General features: G+C 37.8%; 1 protein-coding gene across 12 annotated transcripts in view; it reads left to right on the top strand.

Annotated features, from left to right (window-relative positions):
* HEATR5A (HEAT repeat containing 5A) overlaps positions 1-25126 on the top strand; it is a 129183-nt gene that overhangs the window by 61798 nt on the left and 42259 nt on the right. For all 12 annotated transcript variants that reach the window (XR_010109794.1, XR_010109793.1, XM_055097455.2 and 9 more), the window contains exons 16-22: positions 70-245; positions 8193-8298; positions 8930-9120; positions 11004-11163; positions 13624-13813; positions 14824-14993; positions 21283-21421. Coding sequence is in view for 10 of the 12 variants with exons in the window: in XM_055097455.2 (XP_054953430.1) it covers positions 70-245; positions 8193-8298; positions 8930-9120; positions 11004-11163; positions 13624-13813; positions 14824-14993; positions 21283-21421 (1132 nt within the window). In the remaining 2 variants the exon portion in view is untranslated. The remainder of the gene's footprint in view (positions 1-69; positions 246-8192; positions 8299-8929; positions 9121-11003; positions 11164-13623; positions 13814-14823; positions 14994-21282; positions 21422-25126) is intronic.

Genomic DNA, 25126 nt, shown 5'->3' with positions numbered 1-25126 from the left:
TTTACTCTTGAGTAGATTCAATCTGTGATTAGTGATTTTAAAACCTTATATACTTTTTTTCCCTTTTAGCTCCTGCTTGGTAATGGTGTTGCTTGCGGAAGTCTTGAATATGACCCTTATTCGATTTATGAGAAAGATGTAGAGGGAGATTCAGTGCCTAAGCCCTTACCTCCAGCACTATCAGTTATTAGTTCTGCATCCAAGCTCTTTGGGGTTGTATGCGCTCATGTGGGAGAAACTCAAAGGTAAATACCTTCAATGGTTCAGTGAATGGATAATAGAGAACTGGTGGGTAAGAAGAATGTTGCCAGAGATCTCATTAGCGTAAATGATTTCTTATAAATAACAGGTGAAGGTGAAATAAAAGTTTTTGTTTAATTATTCACTTGGCTAATATTTAATAAGAAATGATTAAATGCCTAAAACCACTAGAACTGTTGTGGATACAATACTTTGCTCACAGCTTATCATCTAGCTGAAAATACAAATGAAAAATAATGACATAAGATATTGATTTATGAGCAGTCATTACAAAGACACATACTAGGTTTTTTCTTAGACTAGGTCTCATAGGCTTTCTTACCTTGGAAATTTTTTGGAACCATTAAAGGTCCAGGGATTTGTCTTCAGTTGGAGGGATTTTAAATGGTTTTTATCAGTTCACTTAAAATGAACTTTAGACCAGTGGTCCCCAACCTTTTAGGCACCAAGGACCAGTATGGCGAAAGACAGTTTGTCCATGGCGTAGGGATAGGAGGAGGTTTTGGGATAAAACTGTTCCACCTCAGATCATCAGGCATTGTGAGGGGTGCACAACCTAGATCCCTCACATGCACAGTTGACAATAGGGTTCACACTCCTGTGAGAATCTAATGCTGCTGCTGATCTGACAAGAGTTTGGCTCAGATGATAATGCTCGCTTGCCCGCCACTCACCTCCTGCTGTGCGGCCCAGTTCCTAACAGACCGTGGACCAGTACCAGTCCGTGGCCCACTGGTTGGGGCCCCCCTGCTTTAGAACACACACACATACACACACAAAGATAATAGATATTTAATTAACTTGATTGTGGTAATCTATTTCACAATGTATATATGAGCAAAACCTCGTTAAAAACATCATGTTGTATACCTCATACTATGTAGGGATTTCCATCTTATGCTATTGTATGTGAAAAATTAATAAATACAAGATGTCCTCCCCAAAAAATGGACTTTGGTTTTGAAAAACCAAAGGGTGATAATGATTTCTCATTGAGAATGATAGTTTCTTAATTAGTAACTGGACATATACATTTCTCAGGCATCAAAATCCACTATCCAGGAAATTCTGTTACTATCTGAAAAACGAAATGGGAAGTGAATCTCTCTCATAGGCTATTGTGGCTAATAATAGTTTACAAATCACTGTCATCCGCACTGATTCATTCATTCATTTCCTCTCTCTCGACCAACAACCATGCATTTGACTAGATCATAGCTTTTATTATATCTTCTTATCCAGTTATATCTTCCAGAGGATACCAGTTAGACAATTTACCTTTATCTCTTTGGTGAAGACTTACAAAAATATTTTAGTTTCATCACCAACACCTCTCTGAAACAGGTCTTGGGATAATTTGCTTTCATTGCATAGAAAAGTGAATGAAATTTATATTGATTTTTACTAGCTTCAGTTTCAAAAGATAGTGTTTTTTCCAAATGTATTTGTAGCATTTCCTGTAATACTGTAACTATAAGGTTATGGTGATAAGAGAATATATGACTGAATTGTTAATGAATGAAGAGGAAAATTACAGTGGTTTGGAATATTCAAAGAAAGATTCATGGAGAGGATGAAATTTGAACTAGTCTCTAACTGCCTTTTTATAGAGCATATAATTACTTTAGAATAATTAATTTGCATTAATATACCAATAACTACTGTGGATGAAACAGGGCTGGCCTTTCAAGCAAAGGATTTAAATTAAGCCTGTTCTTAAATGGTTCCACTATCTTTGATGGGTCTAAGGTGGAAAAGCAAAAAAGAAAATATACTTTTTACAGCCTTTCCTCTTAAAAAAGTGATTTTATTATTCTAGAGAAGTTTTCTTTTCGGATTTATTGCCCAATTGCAGTTTCAGGAAGATCCTTTCTTACTAAGTTTAATGAATTTTTTAATGTGCTCATAGTTTTTGTATCCCCACCTAAGTTATAATAATAATAATGAATATTCAAGGAAGGGGAGATTTTGTTTGTTTTGATAAAAACATTGAGAACAGATAAAAGCAAACCCTATCATTCTGTTTGGATTCTAACAAATTTGGAACAAACAGGATTCTAACTATTTTGGAATAAAAATAGTAGGTGACCAGGCACAGTAGGTTACACCTGTAACCAAGCACTTTGGGAGGCCAAGGCAGGCAAATTGCTTGAGCCCAACAGTTCAAGAGCAGCCTAGGCAACATGGCAAAACTCCTTCTCTACAAAAATAAAAAAATTAGCTGTGCATGGTGGTGTGCAACTGTAGTCCCAGCTACTGAGGAGGCTGAGGTGGGAGGTTCGCTTGATACTGGGAGTTAGAGGTTGCAGTGAGCCAAGATCTCGCCACTGCACTCCAGCCTTAGCAACAGAGCAAGACACTGTCTCAAAAATATATTTATAAAGAAGTGACCTGGCAAGATCCCAGATACAGAAAGTGGGTTATAAGCAGTTATCCACAGTCTCCAGTAGGTGTCGTTACAGAACCAGAAGATAGAAACTACATGAATAGGGAAGTTAAGTTTCTAATTTCCTGTTATGCCAGATATGATATTTATGTAAAATATCAGGCTGTTTGCTTTTCGGCCTTACATTTGAGTTCTAGAGAAGAAAGGTCTTAATTAAAGTATCTAAATTTAAACAGCAACCAAATATTTCAAGCCATTTTGTTGTTATTGTGGTTAGCCTTATGTTTAAACAGTTGTGTAACATGTGGTTGTCCTAAGGTTGGAAATAATACTTACGTAATATAAATTAATGCACAATTTATTAATGCATATGTAATTGTCTTTTAAATTAGTTTATTCTCTCTATTCTGACTGTAGGGTTCTAACGTAAAAATGTTTAACGGTTGGAAAGTCAAGATATTTTATACAGAAAAGAAATAATATTGATCTCAATCATGTATTGTTTGTGGTTACTTTTTTTTTCTTTGAGACAGCCCAGGCTGGAGTGCGGTGGCTCACTGCAACATCGGCCTCCTGGGTTTCAAGTGATTCTCCTGCCTCAGCCTCCCAAGTAGCTGGGATTACAGGCATGCACCCCCATGCCTGGCTAATTTTTGCATCTTTTAGTGGAGATGGGGTTTCATAATGTTGGCCAAGCTGGTCTCAATCTCCTGACCTCAGGTGATCCACCCTCCTCGGCCTCCCAAAGTGCTGAGATTATAGGCATGAGCCACTATGCCCAGCCTGTGTGTGGTTACTTTATTTTTTGTTTTGTTTTGTTTTGAGACAGAGTTTTGCTCTGTCACCCAGGCTGGAGTGCAGTGGCACCATCTCGGCTCACTGCAACCTCCAGGCTGGAGTGCAGTGGCACCATCTCGGCTCACTGCAACCTCTGCCTCCCAGGTTCAAGTGATTCTCCTGCCTCGGCCTCCCGAGTAGCTGGGACTACAGCACACGCCACCATGCCTGGCTAATTTTTATATTTTTAGTAGAGATGGGCTTTCGCCATGTTGGCCAGGCTGGTCTTGAACTCCTGACCTCAGGTGATCTGCCCCCATCAGCCTCCCAAAGTCCTGGGATTACAGGTGTAAGCTACTGCTCCTGGCCTGCGTTTGTGGTTGCTTTTAAATAGATGTTCATCTAATTGCAAAGAATGAGTTGATTAATTCACCTGAGGATTGTTCCACCCCTGACTTGCACATTGGAATTATCCAGGCAAATTTTTAAGATACTGAAGATCCTGATTAGTATGGTATGCATACTGTGGTGGTAGGCACTGAAAGTTTTTAAACTCCTTAGGTGATTGTGATAAATGGACTGCTTCAACAAATGATGTCACTTGGGAATGGATGGACAGAGAGGAAAAGCTTAAACAGTTATAATTCTCAGTAGTAAAAAATTTTGCCATTATATACCCTCTAAAAAGTATTATTTTGTTTTTGTTTGTGGTTACTGTTTTGTTTGTGTATACTGTGTGTACCCCCTGTCTAAAGGGTTTATAATGTAAAATGTATAATGTAAAATAAATCAACATTTTCAAATGTTACATCTTCACCCTTTATTCAGTTAACTGCACTTTTATTCCATCTAGACTCAGAACTTTTAGTACCTATCATTTCATTCCAAACTGATAATTATATGTTATAATTGATACTACTTATGAGTACTAATTCAGTATTACTAAAAATAAGTCATCTCCATCTTCCTGAAGATCAGAATCTTTTGTTGAGATCTCTGTAGGAATTGGCGTCATATATCTTGAATCCTTGATTAGTTAATAGTGTATTCAATCTCTTTCAGGATTGGGGGGCAGAGGATGAAGAAAAAGATTTTGAGCTCTGACAATCCTGTTTTGTAGTCTTTGGTCCATGAATGTGGTCAAGAAATAATAGTATAGGTCAACTTATAGTACAGTGCAACAAATTCTTAATCTCTAACCTTACGTATTTTTATAACTTCCAGTGCGATACAATTTCACGATAACAGATGTAGGATATGATCTAATAATGACGTTATAGGTTTTTAAACTTGGGAGCTTGATCATACAGTTATTCTTAATTCCCCATTGTTGTCACATTTACCCTCCGTAATCTTCCTGTAGGGTGCTTTGGACATAAATATGTTCTTAAAAAAAAAAAAAAAATGCCGACCAGGCGCAGTGGCTCACTCCTGTAATCCCAGCACTTTGGGAAGCCGAGGCGGGTGGATCACGAGGCCAAGAGATCAAGACCATCCTGGTTAACACGGTGAAACCCCGTCTCTACTAAAAATAAAAAAAAAATTAGCCAGGTGTAGTGCGGGCGCCTGTAGTCCCAGCTACTCAGGAGGCTGAGACACAAGAATGGCATGAACCTGGGAGGCAGAGCTTGCAGTGAGTTGAGATCGCACCACTGCACTCCAGCCTGGGCGACAGAGCGAGACTCCCTCTCAAAAAAAACAAAAAATGCCTTAAATATGGACTTAAACAATGGGCAGAAAACTTTTCTTGTTTGTTTTTGTGATTTTTTTTGAGGCAACGTCTCATTCTGTCATCCAGGCAGGAGTGCAGTGGTGCTATTTTGCCTCACTGCAGCTTCAGTCTCCCAAGCTCAAGCAATCGTCCTGCCTCAGCTTCCTAAGTAGCTGGGTCTACAGTCAGGCACCAATACACTGGCTAATTTTTTTTCTTTTTAGTGGAGATAAGGTCTCACTATGTTGCCTAGGCTGGTCTCGAACTCATGGGCTCAAGCGATCCTCCTGCCTCTGCCGCCCAAAGTGCTAGAATTACAGGCATGAGCCACCAGAAAAATGTTCATATGCAAGATACTTAGCATGTTATTTGTAATAAGAAAAATTAGAAATAGCCTAAATGTCCCAAACTAGGAAGTTGGTTAAATAAATTATGTTGCCAGAATATACAATACTAGTAGCTATTCAGTAATACTATTATAGTAAAACCATATAATAGTTAATAAGATGGGAAAATCCCTGATAATATTGTTTAGGGGAAACAAAACAAGTTATTAACAAAGTATGTACAATACGATCTCTGTTTTCTAAAAATTATACTCATATGTCTAAGGGAGAAAAGAACAAAGATGTCAAAATGTTAATGGCGGCTCTTTGTAGATGGTGGGATTTGGGGTAAATTTTATTTTTTTTAATGTGCTTTTCTGAGTTTTTCAAATTTATTACGATAAATACAATTAACCTTGAAGTAAGGAAATAAGTACTTTTCTAAGTATTCTTAGTGTTCCACCATTTTTATTACATTTTATTTTTATTTTTATTTTTTATTTTTGGAGATGGAGTCTCGCTTTGTCACCCAGGCTGGAGTACAGCGGTGCCATCTCAGCTCACTGCAACCTCCACTCTTGGCTCAAGCAGTTCTCCTGCCTCAGCCTCCCAAGTAGCTGGGAGTACAGGCACATGCCACCACGCCTGGCTAGTTTTTATATTTTTAATAGAGATGGAGTTTCACCATGTTGTCCAGGCTGGTCTCAAACTCCTGACATCAGGTGATCTTCCCACCTCGGCTTCCTAAAGTGCTGGGATTGTAGGTGTTTGCCATTGCGCCTGGCCTTTATTACATTTTATAAATTGATTTTATACATACTGCTTTCCCCAACCCTTATGATGTACACATAGCCTCGATACCTTCCTTTTTACTCTTTAACTCCTTGTACAGTTAGGTTTTTTAAAGGCACGATCCCCATGTCTATTCTGATTTGATAATAAAATTGCCATTTACAGGACAGCTTGCCTTGTAGCCTCAGCAGAATGATGGAGATCTAGTTTTAAAGGACTTAGGGATGTTATTGAAAGTACATGAAGGTCAGATGAAAGTATATCCATATTTTCATGTTCAGCCAGTCATGCCGTGTGTTTAATTACCTGATGCTGTTGTCTTTTATGCTTGCTTAATAAGCACACCTGACTGCCTACTACATGCCAAACACAAGATATTAGGGAGATGAAGATAAAATTATAAGCTTCCTGCCATCAAGATAATTTACAACTGAAAAAGTTATCTTCAGCGTATTTCAGGTTTCTCATTTAAAGGGAGAAAAGAGGGAAAATGAAGTATAGGGCACAGAAACAATGTTTTAAAGAGAAATTAATGGTAAGATGGGGTGGTTTATTTTATGGTTACATGTATTTAATCTTGACATAAGGAATTAAAACCTCTGTGCTATAAGGACATGAAATATTGTGTGTATTTATCTTAATTAGAATTGTGAAAATTCGAACATTTTTCTCACCAGTAGCAGAGTGGTTGAATAAATTTTAGTATGTGTATATAATGAAATTTGGATTCACAAACATTATAAAAGAAGAAAAATGACCAGGCACAGTGGTTTACCCCTATAATCCTAGCACTTTCAGAGGCCGAGGCTGGAGGATCGCTTGAGCTTAGGAGTTCAAGACCAGCCTAAGCAACATAGTGAGATATCATCTCTTTAAAAAAAAAAAAAAAAAAATTAGCAGGGTGTGGGTAATGTGTTCCTATACTCTCAGGTACTTTGGTGGCTGAGGCTGGAGGATCACTTAAGCCCAGGAGGTTGAGGCTGCAATGAGCTATGATGGCATCTATAGCTAACCAGAAGCACCATAGCTCTTTGGATCCCCAACTATGCTTTGAAAATATACTTGGGACTATACTATATGTAAAACAATTTTAACTCTTGCTTTTTTCATTTAACATTACCTTTTTAGCACTTTTCACATCATTTTTATTGTTTTTTTTTTCTTTCTTTCTTTCTCTGAGACAGGATCTTGCTTTGTCACCCAGGCTGGAGTACAGTGGCATGATCATAGCTCACTGTAACCTTGAACTCCTGGGCTCAAGTGACCCTTCTGCTTCAGCCTCCTGGGTAGCTAGGACTACAGTCATGTGCCACTATGCCTAGCTAACTTTTTGATTTCTTGTAGCATCAGAGGTCTCACTGTGTTGCCCAGGCTGGTCGTAAACTCCTAGCTTCAAGCAATCTTCCTGCCTTGAATTCTGTGAGGCTATGTGTTACATATAATATTTGTGGAGTTATATCAATATTGACTACATTTGTTGGTATTATCTCCTCAAATTTTAGTTTTCCAGTTATTGGAATGTGCATTCTCATGCTTAGAATTACTGCAGTAGTTTAAAGAACCTAAAGTGTGAAGTTTAAATGGTATTGAGAGGCCAGGGGCAGTGGTTCACACCTGTAATCCCAGCCCTTTGGGAGGCCAAGGTGGGCGGATCACTTGAGATCAGGAGTTCAAGACCAGCCTGGCCAACATGGTGAAACTACTACTACTCTACTAAAAATACAAAAATTAACCGGGTGTGGTGGTACACACCTGTAATCCCAGCTACTTGGGAGACTCAGGTGAGAGAATCTCTTGAGCCAGGAAGGTGGAGGTTGTAGTGAGCCGAGATGGTGCCAGTATACTCTAGCCTGGGTGACAGAGTGAGACTCCGTCTCAAACAAACAAACAAACAAAAACTTACCTACTTGCTTTTAAATCCTGTTATTTCTGATTGTAGGCTTCTTATATTGGAACAGCTTTTGGACAGTATAAAGCACACAAAAGGAGCTCGTCAGCAAGTGGTTCAGTTACATGTTGTTTCTTCAGTTTCTAGTTTCTTGAAGGTAATTATTATTTTTTTATTTAAATGTTGGCTTCATTTTTTAAAAAATTTGTAGCCAATGAAGTTTGTCGGAGGATGATGTTTTTAAAATGCTCTTTTTTCCTTCATTTTTCTTAATCTCTTGATGAAAAGTTTTCAGGATTTGGAATTCTCCTTTTACTTTTTGTCCACATAAAACTTGTTAGAAATCAAACCTATAATCTCTGCATAGAGCCATGCATTAACCTACCAATCCTGATATCCTGGGCCAGGGATTGATAGACTATGGCCTGTGGACCAAATCCAGCTCATTGTTACTTATGACTTACCGTTTCTATGCGCAGTAAAATATAATAGACTTCATTAGTCGCTTATTTTGTGGACATCTCTGTTAATGTTCTTTCAAACCATTTATACCTTAATGATAATTGATTACCGTATTGCTGCCTGGAGGTTTAAAATTCTAAAGTGCTTTGTAAAAAAAAATGAAATTATATTTGTATTATCAGTGTGGATTTTTGTGTTCTTATTTGTTTTTAAGTAGTAATCCAAGTATGAACATATTTGGATTTGGTTAACCAGAATGTACATTCCTAACTGGATATGAGAATTTACTACAATTGTAAGTTTGGGTTGTTCTTTACATATTTCAGTACGTGGCTGGCTCCAAGGGATGTTTAGGTCCAGAAGAAATGAAAAGATTTGCCTTAACATTAGTTACGGGAGCCCTAGAAAGCCCCAACCCCTTGCTGAGATGTGCAGCTGCAGAGTCATGGGCTAGATTAGCCCAAGTGGTAGATGATGGAGCTTTTGCTGCTGGATTAGCTCAAGTTAGCTTTGACAAGTAAGTGAATTTCTTATTTAATATTCAGAGGCTATGTTTCAAAACTGGGTATAGCTTTCTGGCTTGTTGGAACTAGTAAGATCTTCATTCTGAGATTTAACTAAGAAAAGAAAAATTGTCAAATGTTGACTGCTTTAAAGGAAAGAAAATAAAAATTGGCCAGCTGGTCTTGGCACATAAAACAACTACTATTTCAGCTATAGTCTTTATATAATAAGAAAGATCAGAATCTATATGAGTGATGTAATTGATCATCAATGGGATGGACTCTAGGATAGTGAAATATTTATACAGTTTTATAATGTAAAACATATATGATAAGTAATAAGAACAAACTACAGGAAAAAGAAAAGGCTGTAGGCTGCAGATGAGGAAACAAATGGTACTTTCATGTCTTTTTTTTTTTTGAGGCGGAGTCTCGCCCTGTCGCCCAGGCTGGAGTGCAGTGGCGCAATCTCGGCTTACTGCAAGCTCTGCCTCCCAGGTTCACGCCATCAGCCTCAGCCTCGCGAGTAGCTGGGATTACAGGCATGTGCCACCACCCGGCTACTTTTTGTATTTTTTTAGTAGAGGCGGGGTTTCTCCATGCTAGCCAGGCTGGTCTCGAACTCCTGACCTTGTGATCCGCCCGCCTCAGCCTCCCAAAGTGCTGGGATTAAAAGCGTGGACCATTGCTCCTGGCCTGTACTTTCATTTCTATCAGTTGTATAAGTTTTAGTAGATTACTTAATCCTCTCAGCCAGTGTTCTTCTATTCCAGGAGGTACTGCGCTACCTACTTAAGAATGTTAAGGTAAATGAGATAGTAAATATAAAAGTAATATGGGAAAAAAGCCTACAAATAAAACTTTGTGGTTATATTAGTTATATATGTATAATAAGTTATATTAGGAGTGGTGGTGGTAGTATTGATAGCACTTTGACCTTGGAGCCTACTGAATATGTGTGTCTGATTTGAAGGATGGAGTCAGGTTATTAACTTGGCTCTAATCCCAACTCTACCATTTGATAGTTGGTTATTTTGTGAGAGCTATTTGAGCTTTCATTTTGGTTTCCTCATCTATAAACAGGAACTGATAATAGTATGAATTCCAGGGTTGTTGAGAGGATTAAAGAAGGGCTAAATATAAACCACTTAAATGAGCACACAGTACATAGAAAATTCCTAATAAACATTAACTTCTCTTGCATTTAATTTTATTTATTTTCGATACAAGGTCTTGCTCTGTCACCCAGGTTGGAGTACAGTGGTGTGATCGTGGCTCACTGCAGCCTCGAACTCCTGGACTCCAGCAATACTCCAGCCTCAGCCTCCCGAGTGACTGGGACTACAGGCTTGTGACACTATGCCCAGTTAATTAAAACAATTTTTTTTTTCAGTAGAGACAGGGTCTCATTATGTTGTCCAGGCTGATCTCAAACTCCTGGGTTGAAGTGATCCTCCCGCCTTGGCCTCCCAAAGTGCTGAGAGTACAGGCGTGAGCTACCACACCTAGCCTATTTAATTTTAACATCAAAATTAAGTTGAAACTCTATGAAATTAAAGTATCTCAGCATTTGAGTTTTTAAAATGTAACTTAATGATAAAGTAATAATAATGCTTATCTTAAAAACCTTCTTCATGTATATATATGAAAGACATTGAAACTGCTCATACTAAACTAATCATTAATAATATGAGGACATTTTGATTCAAAATGTTTTCCTTTGCAAGATGCCTTTCGGTTACTTCAGAATTTTTTATTAGTTAGCCAAAAATGTATTTCTAAATTTTGCAACTATCCATATAAAAAGTTTTGCCTAAGTGACAATGTACATGCATTAGTTTTTGTGTTTTTTTTCTTTTGCAGTGATTAGCGTTTATTTTTATTTTTATATTTACAGATTGAAATCAGCAAGGGATGTGGTTACCAGAACAGGACACTCATTGGCCTTGGGGTCCCTACATAGGTATTTAGGAGGAATAAGTTCTTCTCAACACCTAAATTCTTGTATTGCAATCCTTTATACTTTGGCGCAGGACAGCACTTCTCCTGATGTGCAGGTGGGTACCTCATGTGATACTTCCCTTGAAATTCATGATTTTTAGATGATGCAGATTGTGTTTATATTGAACATTAATAATTTATGAATATAGTTTCCTCCCATAGTAATTGTGGAAGCCATTGTTAACCTTGGTGGATTTTTAAAATTAAAATCTTCCCCCACACTCAGAGTCTGAAGTCAATTTCAGTGTGTTTTTCTGAAAATGTATCTCTGTTCCATCTTAATGATAGCTTTGGGCTAGAAGTGGTGGCTTACGCCCATAATCTCACACTTCAGGACGCCGAGGCAGGCAGATTGCTTGAGCTCAGGAGTTCAAGACCAGTCTGGGCAACATGGTAAAACACTGTCTCTACAAAAGATACAAAAATTAGCTGGGCATGATGGTATGCATCTGTGGTCTCAGCTACTCAGGAGGCTGAGGTGGGAGGATGGCTTGAGCCGGGGAGACAGAGGTTGCCATAAGTCCAGATTGTGCCACTACGCTCCAGCCTAGGCAACAGAACCAGACCCTGTCTCAAAAATAATAATAGTAATAAATAATAATAACAGCATCTACTATTTTAAAGAGCTTAATAGGTACCAGGTGTTACGATACATTCTTCTAAGTCTCATAGTAATTCTTTTAGTCCTTGTAATAATTTATTAGGGTGTGTATAGCCCATTATGGGGAAATAAAACTGAGGCTTAGGAAGCTAAGCAACTTGCTCACAACTGAAAAGCTAATAAATCATGGAATCAGATCAAGAACACAAGTCATAGACTCCAAACTCCTGTTCTTAACCACTTTGCCATATCGTTGTACATATCTTACCTATTTCTGTCAGTAAAATCATCATTCTCCTATCTTAATCAAATATGGAATGATTTTTATTTCTCCCGTTCTTTTACTCCCCTTCTGTCGTCTTATCTGTCTCCCTTATTAATGTGTGCCAAATTACTGTCATAGCCTCCTAATTTGTCACATTTTTAGGTCCTTTTGTTTCCAACTCTCTCTAGATATAAGGCTAAATTCGTTTTCCTAAAAGATTATCATCTTGCCACTTCCCTGCAGAAAAGCTTGACAAAGTGCTTATTCCTTCTTGAATCAACTTCTTTATTCCAGTCCCATCAACTGACCCCACAGATGTTTTCTGTTACTACCTCAAAGTGTTGACTTCTACAGATGATTTATCCACATGTCATTCTCATGTCTACATTTACCTTTTCTTTTTCTCTTCTCTCCTTACATGCCTATTTGATATTCCACATCTTTTAGTCTTTTAAGATCCAGTATAGCCACCATCTCACCAAGCTTTAATCCAGTTAGCTTTCCCCCTCTGAATTACCGTATTACTACTCGCCTCCTCCACTTCATCTAGTACTTGACTGAATTGACTTACAAGGTTTCCATTTTTCACCCGTCTTTATATATAGCACTTTTTGCTTCTATTATATTCTTCTTCTCTCTCTTCAAGAAGTCTATTCTGAGTGTACCTAGTTTTATATTGAATACCTTTTTTGTTGATTAATTCATATACTTTCCATGGCTGTCAGTGTCATTTCTGAATTTTCTTGATTGCTCTCTCTCACCTAACAAATAGAAGCTCATTTTTGCAGCATTTAAAGTACTGTAAGCTTTCTTATACATCCATTGATAAGAGGAATAAAACTTTTTCAGTTCATTTTCTGAAGAGAGAGCTTTTAATTTACTTCTTGTTATAGAACATTAAAACATACACAAAATTAGAAAGTATACTATAATGAATCTATTATACTCATCACCTAACTTCAGTGGTTATCAGTATATGACCAGTCTTTTTTCATTTAAACCATTGTGTGTGTGTGTGTGCACGTGTGTGCGCACCTGCCATAAATGTACATATCTATGTACAAACAGTACATTATGTAACCACCACCCGAAATCAAGAAACAGTCTATTATCAATACCCCATACACACTTCTCACACTGTCTTCTAGTTAACTACCTGCCCCCACCAAGGATAACCACTATCCTTATTTGCAACAGCATAAATTAGTTTTGCTTGCTTCTATACTTTATGTAAATGGAATCATACAACATATATTCTTTTATGTGTGGTTTTCTTCACTCAACATTATGTTCAAGAGATTTGTCCATATTGTTGAATGTAATTGTAGATTTTGTTGAATCTTTTTAAAAACTTGAATTTTCATTCTTTCTATAGATTAAACAATAAACAATTTTTCAACAAACTAGATTTGATTCAAACTGTTAGCTGAAGTACCAACTATTACTTGCAATTCTTAATGATGAACTATGTCATTCTAAACTGGATGATTGCCTCTGAGTTGGAAGTCCTCCATTTCTCTTTCCACATTAGTAGTAGCATTCACATTTGCTGTTACTTTATCACTTGCTTCAACAAAAGAACAAGTTAATGTATTTTATGTTTCTTAATGCTGCTGTAATGTTTTTAATTGTTTTTCTTTGTCATTACAGACCTGGGCATTACATTCTCTATCATTGATCATTGATTCTGCTGGCCCACTCTATTATGTGCATGTGGAACCTACCCTTTCTCTTATTATAATGTTGTTGTTAAATGTACCTCCTACTCATGCTGAAGTTCACCAAAGCCTTGGTCGCTGTTTGAATGCCCTTATTACCACGTTAGGTCCAGAGCTACAAGGTGTGCATAGCTGCTTTTGTGATGTTTTACATTAAAAATAATACACATAAAAATGAATTCAGTTCCTAGTCTGTATGCTTGGCACGTGATAGGTGCTGTATGTTTTGTTAAATGAATGTATAAATGCCATTCAGCCTGATTTCTCTTACCTTGAAAAGACAGAGTACAATATTTAGACAATTACATATCTCCTAAAGATGCCTTCCTTAACAGTTAAAATGACAGACATGAAGCAGAATCATCCAAAGAGCTGTGTTCTCTATTTAAGAAGTAAATGGCTAAGTCCAAAATTTCAAATATTACGAGCTGTTCAAATTGCATAGTATTACATGATTATAATACGTGAAAGTAATTCTTAACTAATACAAGTGAGGCTAAGTTTATTGGCAATTTCTAATTCCTCTTTTTATGAAAATTTGGTATAACCTACTGATAGTCTTAGGTTCTTCTTTGCCTAATAATTTGTGTTGTAATAAACTTTTCAGATTAAGAATAACTAAAGTAGGTCAGGCGCTGTGGCTTTCGCCTGTAATCCTAGCACTTTGGGAAGCTGAGGCAGGTGGATCACTGGATCTCAGGAGTTCGAGACCAGCCTGGCCAACATGGTGAAACCCCGTCTCTGCTAAAAATATGAAAAATTAGCCAGGCATGGTGGTGTGCACCTGTAGTCCCAGCTACTCGGGAGACCGGAGACAGGAGAATCACTTGAACCCGGAAGCCGGGGGTTGCTGTGAGCCGAAATGGCACCATCGCACTCCAGCCTGGGCAACAGACTGAGACTCTGTCTCAAAAAAAAAAAAAAAAAAAGAATAACTAATCTAACAATCTGTAACTTAGATTATCCCTACTTTTGTAGAAGAAATTGTACATCACAGATTCGTAGTGACTGTAAATTTTAAAACCTGTAATATATGTTTAAACTGGAAGTAAATTTTAAAACCTGTAATATATGTTTAAAGAGTAATGTTTTTATAGGCCGATTATTAAAAGCTTTCTGCTTTTTATTTTAGGTAACAGTACTTCAATTTCTACCTTAAGGACTTCCTGTCTACTGGGTTGTGCAGTAATGCAAGATAACCCAGACTGCCTTGTTCAAGCTCAGGCCATCTCTTGCCTTCAGCAGCTTCATATGTTTGCTCCACGACATGTCAACTTGTCTAGCCTGGTTAGCTGCCTCTGTGTGAGTATAGAATTGTAAACAAGCTCTTAGTTTCTTTTATTTGAATCTTAGATTTATTCCAGTAGACATTTTAATTATACTCTAGACTATGTACAAAGTTATGTGTTATATACGTAGCTATTTCCCCTCAGTTCTAGTCTTTTTCGGGAGTAGGGGGCAGCTTTCATGCAATCAGCTCCTAAGTCTCTCTTCTGTTAATTTTTCTCCCATTGTTGAACTTGATATTTGGAATATTTATTCATAAATCAATGAACACATATTGGGTGCTTATAATGTCCCACGTGCTATATAAATGCTGTAGGACATGCAAAACTCTATGTGGTCACCTGTCTTTTTTTCTTCTTTTTCATCTATTCTAAGTTCTTTGCATCCCAGATGGAGAAATAACACTTTTCCTTAATATTCCAGCAACATATGCATCAATATCTGGCTTCTAATATTGTATCTACTGAATGTAGAAAGATAAAGGCCATCAACCAGAAGTTCCTTTGAAGTGGTTCATTGCCATTGGTTTTAAGACTTCCCCTGGCCGGGCGCAGTGGCTCATGCCTGTAATCCCAGCACTTTGGGAGGCCAAGGTGGGCAGATCAGCCTGGCCAACATGGTGAAACCCCGTCTCTACTAAAAATACAAAAATTAGCTGGGCGTGGTGGTGGGTGCCTGTAATCCCAGCTACTCGGGAGGCTGAGCCAGGAGAATCGCTTGAACCCGGGAGGTGGAGGTTGCAGTGAGCTGAGATCGTGCCATTGGCACTCCAGCCTGGGCAACAAGAGTGAAACTCCATCTCAGGAAAAAAAAAAAAAAAAGATTTACCATGTCACCAGTTTCTATCTGGACTTGCCTCAAAAATTGAGTTGCATTTGGAATTATAAATTGGCACCATTGCTTTTCAAATTTTTCTACTCCTGCGGTGTTCGTAGCATGCTCCCATTAGTAACGTGACTGTTGAAAATCATTATATAGACCTTTCATTTTCAAGCTTGAGGCACAACATGCAGCATTTCAGAGCTTGAAAGAACCTCAGAATCTTAAAAATCTGTCATATAGATTATCCCTACTTTTGTAGAATGGTGTTTGCATTATTAAAACCAATCTTCTCAGTAAAAAGATAAACTGAAGACTGAAAAGTTAAATAAAGTAACACATCTAGCTCACCTAAGTGGTGGCTAAATCTACATTGTGGGTTTCTGGACTCCTCCTTCAGTCCTCATTTTATTATTCCATACTACCTTTGTAGATTTTAGGGATAGATCTTATCTCAACTCTGCCACCTCCTAGCTGTGCACCTTTAGGGAAGTCCCGTAATCTCTTCTAGCCTCAGCTACCTTGTCTGCAAAACATGAGGATTACACAAAATGCTGCTTGTAAAGGCAAATGTCTCAGGCATTTCGTTAGTACTCAATAATGGTAGTTGCCTTTGCTGTCTTGACATGTGTCTTCAACATACAGTATATTATTATATTAATTATTGATACTGATAGTCATATAAAACTATTTATTTATTTATTTTAGAGGCACAGTCTCACTTTGTCAGGCTGGAGTGCGGTGGTGCAATCATAGCTCACAGTAGCCTCGAACTCCTGGGCTCAAGTGATCCTCCCCCTTCAGCCTCCGAAGTAGCTAGGACTACAGGAATGTACCACCACACCTAGCTAATTTCTTTTCTTTTTTGTAGAGACAGGGTCTTGCTATGTTACCCAGGCTGGTCTTGAACTTCTGGTCTCAAGCCATCCTCCTGCCTCAGCCCCACAAAGTGCTGGGATTACAGGTGTGAGCCACCATGCCTAGCCCAATAAAACTTTAAAAAGAGAATGTGACTGACTTTCTGATAGAAACTTTTGTTCCTGTATTTTTTTAGATCTGGGTCAATCATGTATTAGGGAAAACAGCACTTACAGGAAAAGGATTTTACCTGTACCATTCAGGGACTCTTCCCCAGGAATATTACTTTTATATTTGAAGAGTCATTCCTAAAACCAGTTATTGAAAAATTTTTCACTCCTTTGCATTTGATCTTTTACTCTCCATTTAAATTAAGTGATACTGCTGTTTTTTCTTCTTGTCTTGTAGAAGATTTCCATTAATTACCTATAAAATTTCTCCTTTACCTGATACATGATTTTTTTTTATTAATTAAAGTCTATTGAGAAATGAAGAACAAGAATAACCCATTAATTCATGATGAATAAAATCTGATCAGCTGGGCACAATGGCTCACACCTGTAGTTCCAGCACTTTGGGAGGTCAAGGTAGAAGGATCATTTGAGCCCAGGAGTTCAAAACCAGCCTGGGGAACATACTGAGACCTTGTCTCTACAAAAAATTTTAAGAAAATTATCCAGGCATGGCAGTGTGCACCTGTAGTCCCACTACTACTTGGGAGGCTGAGGTGGGAGGATCACCTGAATCCAGGATGTTGAGGCAACAGTGAGCCATGATTGCGCCACTGCACTCCACCCTGGGCAATGGAGCAAGACACTGTCTCAAAAATATAAATAAATAAAATCTGATCAAACTTATTAACTTTTTCCCTTCCCAAATCAAAAAAGGGTACATATTTACTGCAGGAAAAAAAAATAGGCATCAAAAAAAAGTTACATATGAAAAAGAATAGAGATTATTATATTATCAGACTTTTCTTTTGGGTACATTAGAGCAAGTGAGAAAATCTGAAGTAACAGTTACGAATCGTATGTTAACTCATAATATTCAAGCTGTAAAATGATTTTTTTAATACACAATCATAGTCAAAAATTATCACTATAGTGTATTAATTTAGTGTCTCAATATTTTGGTTAGTAATTTATTCTGAATTTATTAGATTGAATTTATTATACTTTAGAGTATTCACCAAAGTAAGGAAATTGCATTTCATCATTAGGCAAAAATCTTACTGGGAAGTATTTTCCTTTAACTGCATGCTCTTTAGCTTCCGTTCTAAACTTGGCCTTAGCTACACTAGCAATTCTGAATACTCTTAGTTTTAAAACTTGGCTTCTAAGAGTTAAACTATAATTAACTTCTGATGAGGTAAACCATTAACTTTGCCTCTTGCTGGACACCTGTTCATGTGAATGCAATCCAGATCACTCCTCTCAACACTTACGTCTACTTGATTGGGTTTGATACTGAGGCTTAATCAGAGATTCTGAAGAAAAACCTAAAATTAATCACATGTACATTTTAAAATTATATATTTACGTCTTAGAGTTCTTGAGTTGACTATTTTCAAAAACTTGGCTCAACTCATTTTGTTGGAAAATAAAATATTTGTGGCAAATTTTTAAGCTGAAGCTAAGCCAATTTAAATAATAACTATCAACATTTATATTTTAATGCTTAGCTGACTGTTGTCAAAGTCATCCTAATATTTATCTTTTGGTTTTGTCATGACTGGTGTGTCATTTGTTTTTGTGCAGGAGATCTTGTTGGATAATTCTGTGTTGGTAGGTCCCTTGACCCTTGATTCCTAACTTTTTTTGAGTTTTGCGGTGCTGTTTCTTTGTGTCATTTTTTGGTTGTAGATGTTTGTTTTCCTCTGCATCTCTTTTTTTAAGCGAACCATTAATGCTAAGTCCAGTATGTGTAGCATGTTTCGTGGTGTTTATTTGATACCAATATAAGCAAATCCTTCCTAACCTTCTCCAGCTGGTGCACTCACTCCTTGCACTAAATTTGGTCTCATTTTTATTTAATATATTCATTTCAGAAAATAATTGTAGTTACAGTTTAATTTAATTTCTGTATTTTGCCTGCTTTGTTTGTTTGCCTTAAGCCACTGTATTCCTCTTCCCAATATAAATGCTGGAGAATGACATGGAGACATTAAGCCTCCCATTTTACTTTGTGTGACAGCCTTCAGTCTTTTTTCTACCAAATAAGTAAAGGGTACTTCCAAGCATGCTTTTTCTAAAAGATGTTTGACTAGCCTGAATAAATGCTGCACCTGCTTTGTATTATATGCTTGTAAAACTCCAGTTGAAATGACTAGTAGATTTATTAACTTTCCTTTAAAATTGTCTTGTAAAGTGCTTTTTTAGTCATTGTTGTTAAATACAACAGTAATCTTGGGGATGAGTAAATATAATCTTTTTATATTTTAATTTCTCTGTTATCCTAACCTGCTAACAATATAGTTTCTAAACATGGGATTACATTATACCTTGAGACTTTTCTATGAATGGCATTCCTCTCTATCCACTTTTGGGTTCATAATACAGCTTGAAGGTATAACAGAACATACTTATAAAGCTGTTCCAGCACTCTATCCTGGGTAACAGAGCGATACCCTATCTCAAAAAACAACGACAACAACAAAAAAAAACTATTCAGTGATGATATATGCACAAATTTTTTCTGTTTCTTGGCTTCTGATAAAATGTAGAATTTGGCTCTCTTTGCATGTGTTTCTTCTTGTACATTCTTTTTTTTTTTTTTTTTTTTTTTTTTTTTTTTTTTTGAGACACAGTTTCACTCTGTCACCCAGGCTGGAGTGCAGTGGTGCAATCTCAGCTCACTGCAACTTCTGCCTCCCAGGTTCAAGTGATTCTCCTGCCTCAGCCTCCCCAGTAGCTGGGACTACAGGTGTGTGCCACCACGCCCGGCTAATTTTTATGTTACTAGTAGAGACAGGGCTTGACCATGTTGGCCAGGCTGGTCTCAAACTCCTGACCTCAAGTGATCCACCTACCTCGGCCTCCCTTGGTGTGAGCCATCATGCCCAGCCCTCTTCTCATATATACATACATACATACATATATGTTTTTGTTTTTGTTTTTGTTTCCTGAGACAGAGTCTGTGTCACCCAGGCTGGAGTGCAGAGGCATGATCTCGGCTCACTGCGACCTCCACCTCCCAAGTTCAAGCAATTCTCCTGCCTCAGCCTCCCGAGTAGCAGGGATTACAGGCACCTGCCACCATGCCCGGCTAATTTTTTTGTATTTTTTAGCAGAGACAGGGTTTCACCATGTTGGCCAGGCTGGTTTTGAACTCCTGACCTCAAGTGATCTGCCTACCTCGGCCTCCCAAAGTGCTAGCGTTACAGACGTAAGCCACCACACCTGACACTCTTCTTATGTATTCTTAATAGCTCCTACTACCTACCTTTTATTTCCTCCCAAAATTTAGCCTCTGCTCTTTACAAAACTTCACCTACTTCAGTCCTGTTTTTCCCACATATGCCAAATCTAAAGATCGCCATAAAATTATGCCATTATTTCTCAAATTTTGCTTTGAAGATCACTACCATAATATACATATTTATTTTGTAGAACATACCAGACTGATCTTTACTTTCATAGTACAAAATTTAAAATCTCAACTTTATTTCATATATGAAATCACTAAGAATTTTTATCCATTAACCTTTGACTTGTAACTGAAGTATATTACCAGTCTTATCATTTGCCATGGATAGATACAACCTATTGAGATTTACATTGCATCTGTAAGATGTGTACATATATGTATTCTATCAATACATAAATATGTATGTATATATATAAAATTTGGTGTTCTGTAATGCTTGTCTCTAGAGAGCATTTTTGGTGAATGTTTTCTGCCTTTATTTGAAAATGCATTTACTTTGTATGTTGTCTGATTAAAATATTATTGTTAAGAGACCACACTAATAATAACTAACATTTATTGAGCATTTACTATTTGACAGGTACTGTGGTAAGCACTTTGCATGTTGCTTTGTGTTAATGTCACAATAGCCCTGAGAGATGCAGTAGTGTTACAAACGAGGAAACTAAGGCACTCTAGAGGAGTTAAATAATTTGCCCACAGTCACACAGCTAGTAAGTGATGGATCTAGGACTCAAACTGAGACATTTTGACTCTGGAGCCTCCATTTTAACCAATATGCTGTATTGCCTATATGGATGTGTATAAATTTCTGCTTAGAGAATGATAAAACATTATAATATAGTTGCATGAACACAAATGTATGAACTGCAACTAAATCCTTTCCGTTGTAGTTCTTTTTTTCTCTTAAAAGTCTATTTACTCATATAAATTCTGCCTTCTGACACTGCCAAAAGACTTTTGCTTAGATTTATGAATAGTGCATAATCTAGTACACATATTACCTATTAAGCTGTTTCTAAGTTACAGAATCAGAAATATATTCTAGAATGGTTTCAAGAAGTTCCTATGTATTTATAAATTGTGTCCAGCCCGCTGATGGGCTGGACAGAATCAGGAAGGGGTCCAGTGAATATCTGTTAGACTCACTGAGTGCCAACAAGAATTTTAGCTCTGTCGTTCCTCTAATGGTATTTTTCAGGTGAATCTTTGTAGCCCCTACTTGTTACTGAGAAGAGCAGTACTGGCTTGCTTACGTCAGCTTGTACAAAGAGAAGCAGCTGAAGTTTCAGAACATGCTGTTATGCTTGCTAAGGATAGCAGAGAAGAGTTGACTCCAGGTAATTCTCTTGATCAAGATTATGTCCAGCTCAAATGATTATTTTTATTTTAAATTTTCCATATATACATGAGTTTTGAAACAGTTTAAAAGTTAATATGTCTTAAACCTGCTACAAGAAAGAATTGCTAACAGTTATTCCAACCAGTGATGTTACTGATTTAGAGTAGTGGTTCTCAAACTGGTTTTCAAACCAGCAGTGTATACCTTACCTGGGAACTTGTTAGAAATGCAGATTATTGGGACCCATCCCAGACCTACTGAACCAGAAATCTGGGAGTATTACCTGGCAATCTGTATTTTTAAATCTATATTTTTACAGTCCCTATGTTAGTATAGCTGTGTGCCACATAATGGCATTTTGGTCAACAACAGACTGCACATACAACAGTGGTCCCATAAGATTATAATACCATATCTTCACTGTACTTTTTCTATGTTTTGATACACAAATGTTTACCATTGTGTTATAATTGCCTATAGTATCCAGTACAGTAACTTGTTCTATGGGTTTGTAGCCTATGAGTAATAGGCTATGCCATATAGCCTGTGTGTGTAATCTGTACCATCTAGGTTTGGGTAAGTACACTCTATGATGTTCACATGACAATGAAATTGCCTAACAACACATTCTTCAGAACATAATCCTATTACGCCATGCATGACTGTACTAAAGTTTGAGAGCCACTGATCTAGAGCAAGTTTTTTCACCGCAGTCAAATGAAATGGGATTAGCCCTTAAATAATTTATCACACCTGCCTCTGTTTGCCGCAGAATCTCACTTTCATAAAATTTATTATAGATATGTCTGCTACAAGTTAAAGAGTTTTTAATGCCCCTTCTTTTACATTTTAGAGCTGAATTAAAGGATTTCTTAGCCAGTAAGATTTAAGTGTATATCACTTCATTTTAAAACTATGATATGAATAACCTGAATTTGCATATGAATTCAAAGAAACTATTTGCCTACAAAAATAGTAATAATAGGCCAGGTATGGTGGCTCACACCTGTAATCTTAAGCACTTTGTGAGGCTAAGGCGAGAGGACCGTTTTAGGTCAGGAGTTCAAAAACAGCCCTGGGGGCCAGACACACTGGCTCATGCTTGTAATCTCAGCACATTGGGAAGCCAAGATGGGAGGATGGCCTGAGGCCAGGAGTTCAAGACCAGCCTGGTCAACATAGTGAGACCTCATCTCTATTTTTAAAAATTATGTATATATATGTATATATAAAAATAACCACCTGCACAATATGGCATGACCCCATCTCTACAAAAAATTTTAAAATTAGCCAGGTGTCATGGTACACATCTGTAGTCCCAGCTACTAATTAATCAGGAGGCTGAGAGAAGAGAATTGCTTGAGCCCAGGAGTTTGAGGTTGCTGTGAGTTATTATGCACTGCATTATAACTGCAGCCTGGGTTACAGATCAAAACACTGACTCCAAAAAAAAAGGTAATTATCTTACACCCTGGCTGGTCACAGTGGCTCACGCTTGTAATCCCAGTACTTCGGGAGGCTGAGGTGGGCAGATCACCGGAGGTCAGGAGTTCGAGACCAGCCTGGCCAACATAGCGAAACCCCGTCTCTACTAAAAATATAAAAAATTAGATCTGTGTGGTGGCATGCGCCTGTAGTCCCAGCTACTTGAGAGGCTGAGGCACAAGAATCAGTTGAACCCAGGAGGGGGAGGTTGTGGTGGGCCGAAATTGCACCACTGCACTCCAGCCTGGGCATCAGAGCGAGAATCTGTGTCAAAAAATAATAATAATAATTTATGTATATAGTTTTCAAAGTACCATCATACTTTTAGAAAGTTATAGACTTCACGGAGCTTTTCAGTATCTTAAGCTTTTAGGTCCATAATATATTTTACTATCAGTAATCTATGCTCTTTAAGTAACAGTTTTATTCTTAGGACATTAAAATGTTTAGCAAGCTGGCCCAGTTGTGGCGGCATGTACTTGTAGTCCCAGCTTCCTTAGAGGCTGAGGTGAGAAGATCACTTTAGCCCAGGAATTCAAGGCCAGCCTGAGCAATATAGTGGGACCTTGTCTCTAACAAAAACAAAAATAAAAACTTTTGCTTCAACTTGAATTAATCAGCATGGCTGGGCTGCTATATAGGCATACCTATACACAATACCTAGTATTGTGGGTTTGGTTCCAGACCATGCAATAAAGCAAGTCAGGAATTTTTTTGTTTTCCAGTGCATATCAGAGTTATGTTTGTACTATACTGTAGTCTGCTAAGTGTGAAATAGCATTATGGCTAAAAAAGCAATGTACATACCTTAAATTAAAAATTCTTTATTGCTAAAAGATGCTAACCATCATCTGAGCCTTCAGTGAGTCATAATCTTTTTGCTGGTAGAGGGTCTTGCCTCAGCGTTGATGGCTGCTTAATCAGGGTGGTGGTTGCTAAAGGTTTGAGGGGGTGGCTGTGGCGATTTCTTTTTCTTTTTTTTCTTTTCTTTTTTTTTTTTTTGAGATGGAGTCTTGCTCTGTTGCCCAGGCTGAAGTGCAGTGGCACAATCTTGGCTCACTGCAAGCTCCGCCTCCCGGGTTTCCGCCATTCTCCTGCCTCAGCCTCCCAAGTAGCTGGGACTACAGGTGCCCACCACCACACCCAGCTAATTTTTTATATTTTTAGTAGAGACAGGGTTTCACCATGTTAGCCAGGATTGTCTCAATCTCCTGACCTCATGATCCACTCGCCTCGGCCTCCCAAAGTGCTGGGACTAAAGGCGTGAGCCACCACACCCGGCTGGCCATTTCTTAAAATAAGACAGCAATGAAGTTTGCCATATCCATTGACTTCCTTTCATGAAAGATTACTCTGTAACATGCAATGCTTTTTGATAGCATTTTACTTAGAGTAGAACTTTGAAAACTAGAATCAATTCTCTCAAACCTGCTACCACTTTATCAACTAAATTCACGTGATATTCTGAATCCTTTGTTGTAATTTCAACAGTGTTCACAGCATCTTCACCAGGAGTAGATTCCATCTCCAGAAACCATCTAGAATGATAATCCTTTCCAGAAGGTTTTCAGTTACTTTGCCTGGATCCATCCGTCTGTGGCAGCTGTAGCCTTATAAAATGTATTTTTTAAATAAGACAACCTGAAAATCAAAATGACTCCTTAATCTGCAGAATGGATATTGTGTTAACAGGCATGAAAACAACATTTATCTCCTTGTACGCCTCCACGAGAGCTCTTGGGTAACTAGGCACATTGTCAGTGAGCAGTAATATTTTGAAAATAATCTTTTTTTTTTTCTGAGCACTAAGTCTTAACAGTGGACTTAAAATATTCAGTAAACCCAGTTGTAAACAGATATGCTATCATCCAGGCAGATTTGGCATAGTTTTTTTTTTTTTTTTTTTTTTTTTGAGACAGGGTCTGTCTCTGTCGCCCTGGCTGGAGTGCAGTGGCACGACCTGGGCTCACTTCAGCCTCTACTTTCCAGGCTCATGTGATCTTTCCACCTCAGCCTCCTTGGTAGCTGGACCACAGATGAATGTCACCACACCCAGCTAAATTTTTTTTTTTGTATTTTTTGTAGAGATGGGGGTCTCACCTTGTTGCCCAGGCTGGTCTTGAACTCCTGGGCTCAAGTGATCCACCTGCCTCAGCCTCCCAAAGTGCTGGGATTACAGGTGTGAGCCACCATGCCTGGCCAATTAAGCATAATCCTT

This window comes from Pan paniscus, chromosome 15, assembly GCF_029289425.2.
Source record: "Pan paniscus chromosome 15, NHGRI_mPanPan1-v2.0_pri, whole genome shotgun sequence".
Classification (NCBI taxonomy): Eukaryota; Metazoa; Chordata; class Mammalia; order Primates; family Hominidae; genus Pan; species Pan paniscus.
Note: the sequence above shows the minus strand (reverse complement) of the source record. Positions and strands in the feature narration are given on the sequence as shown.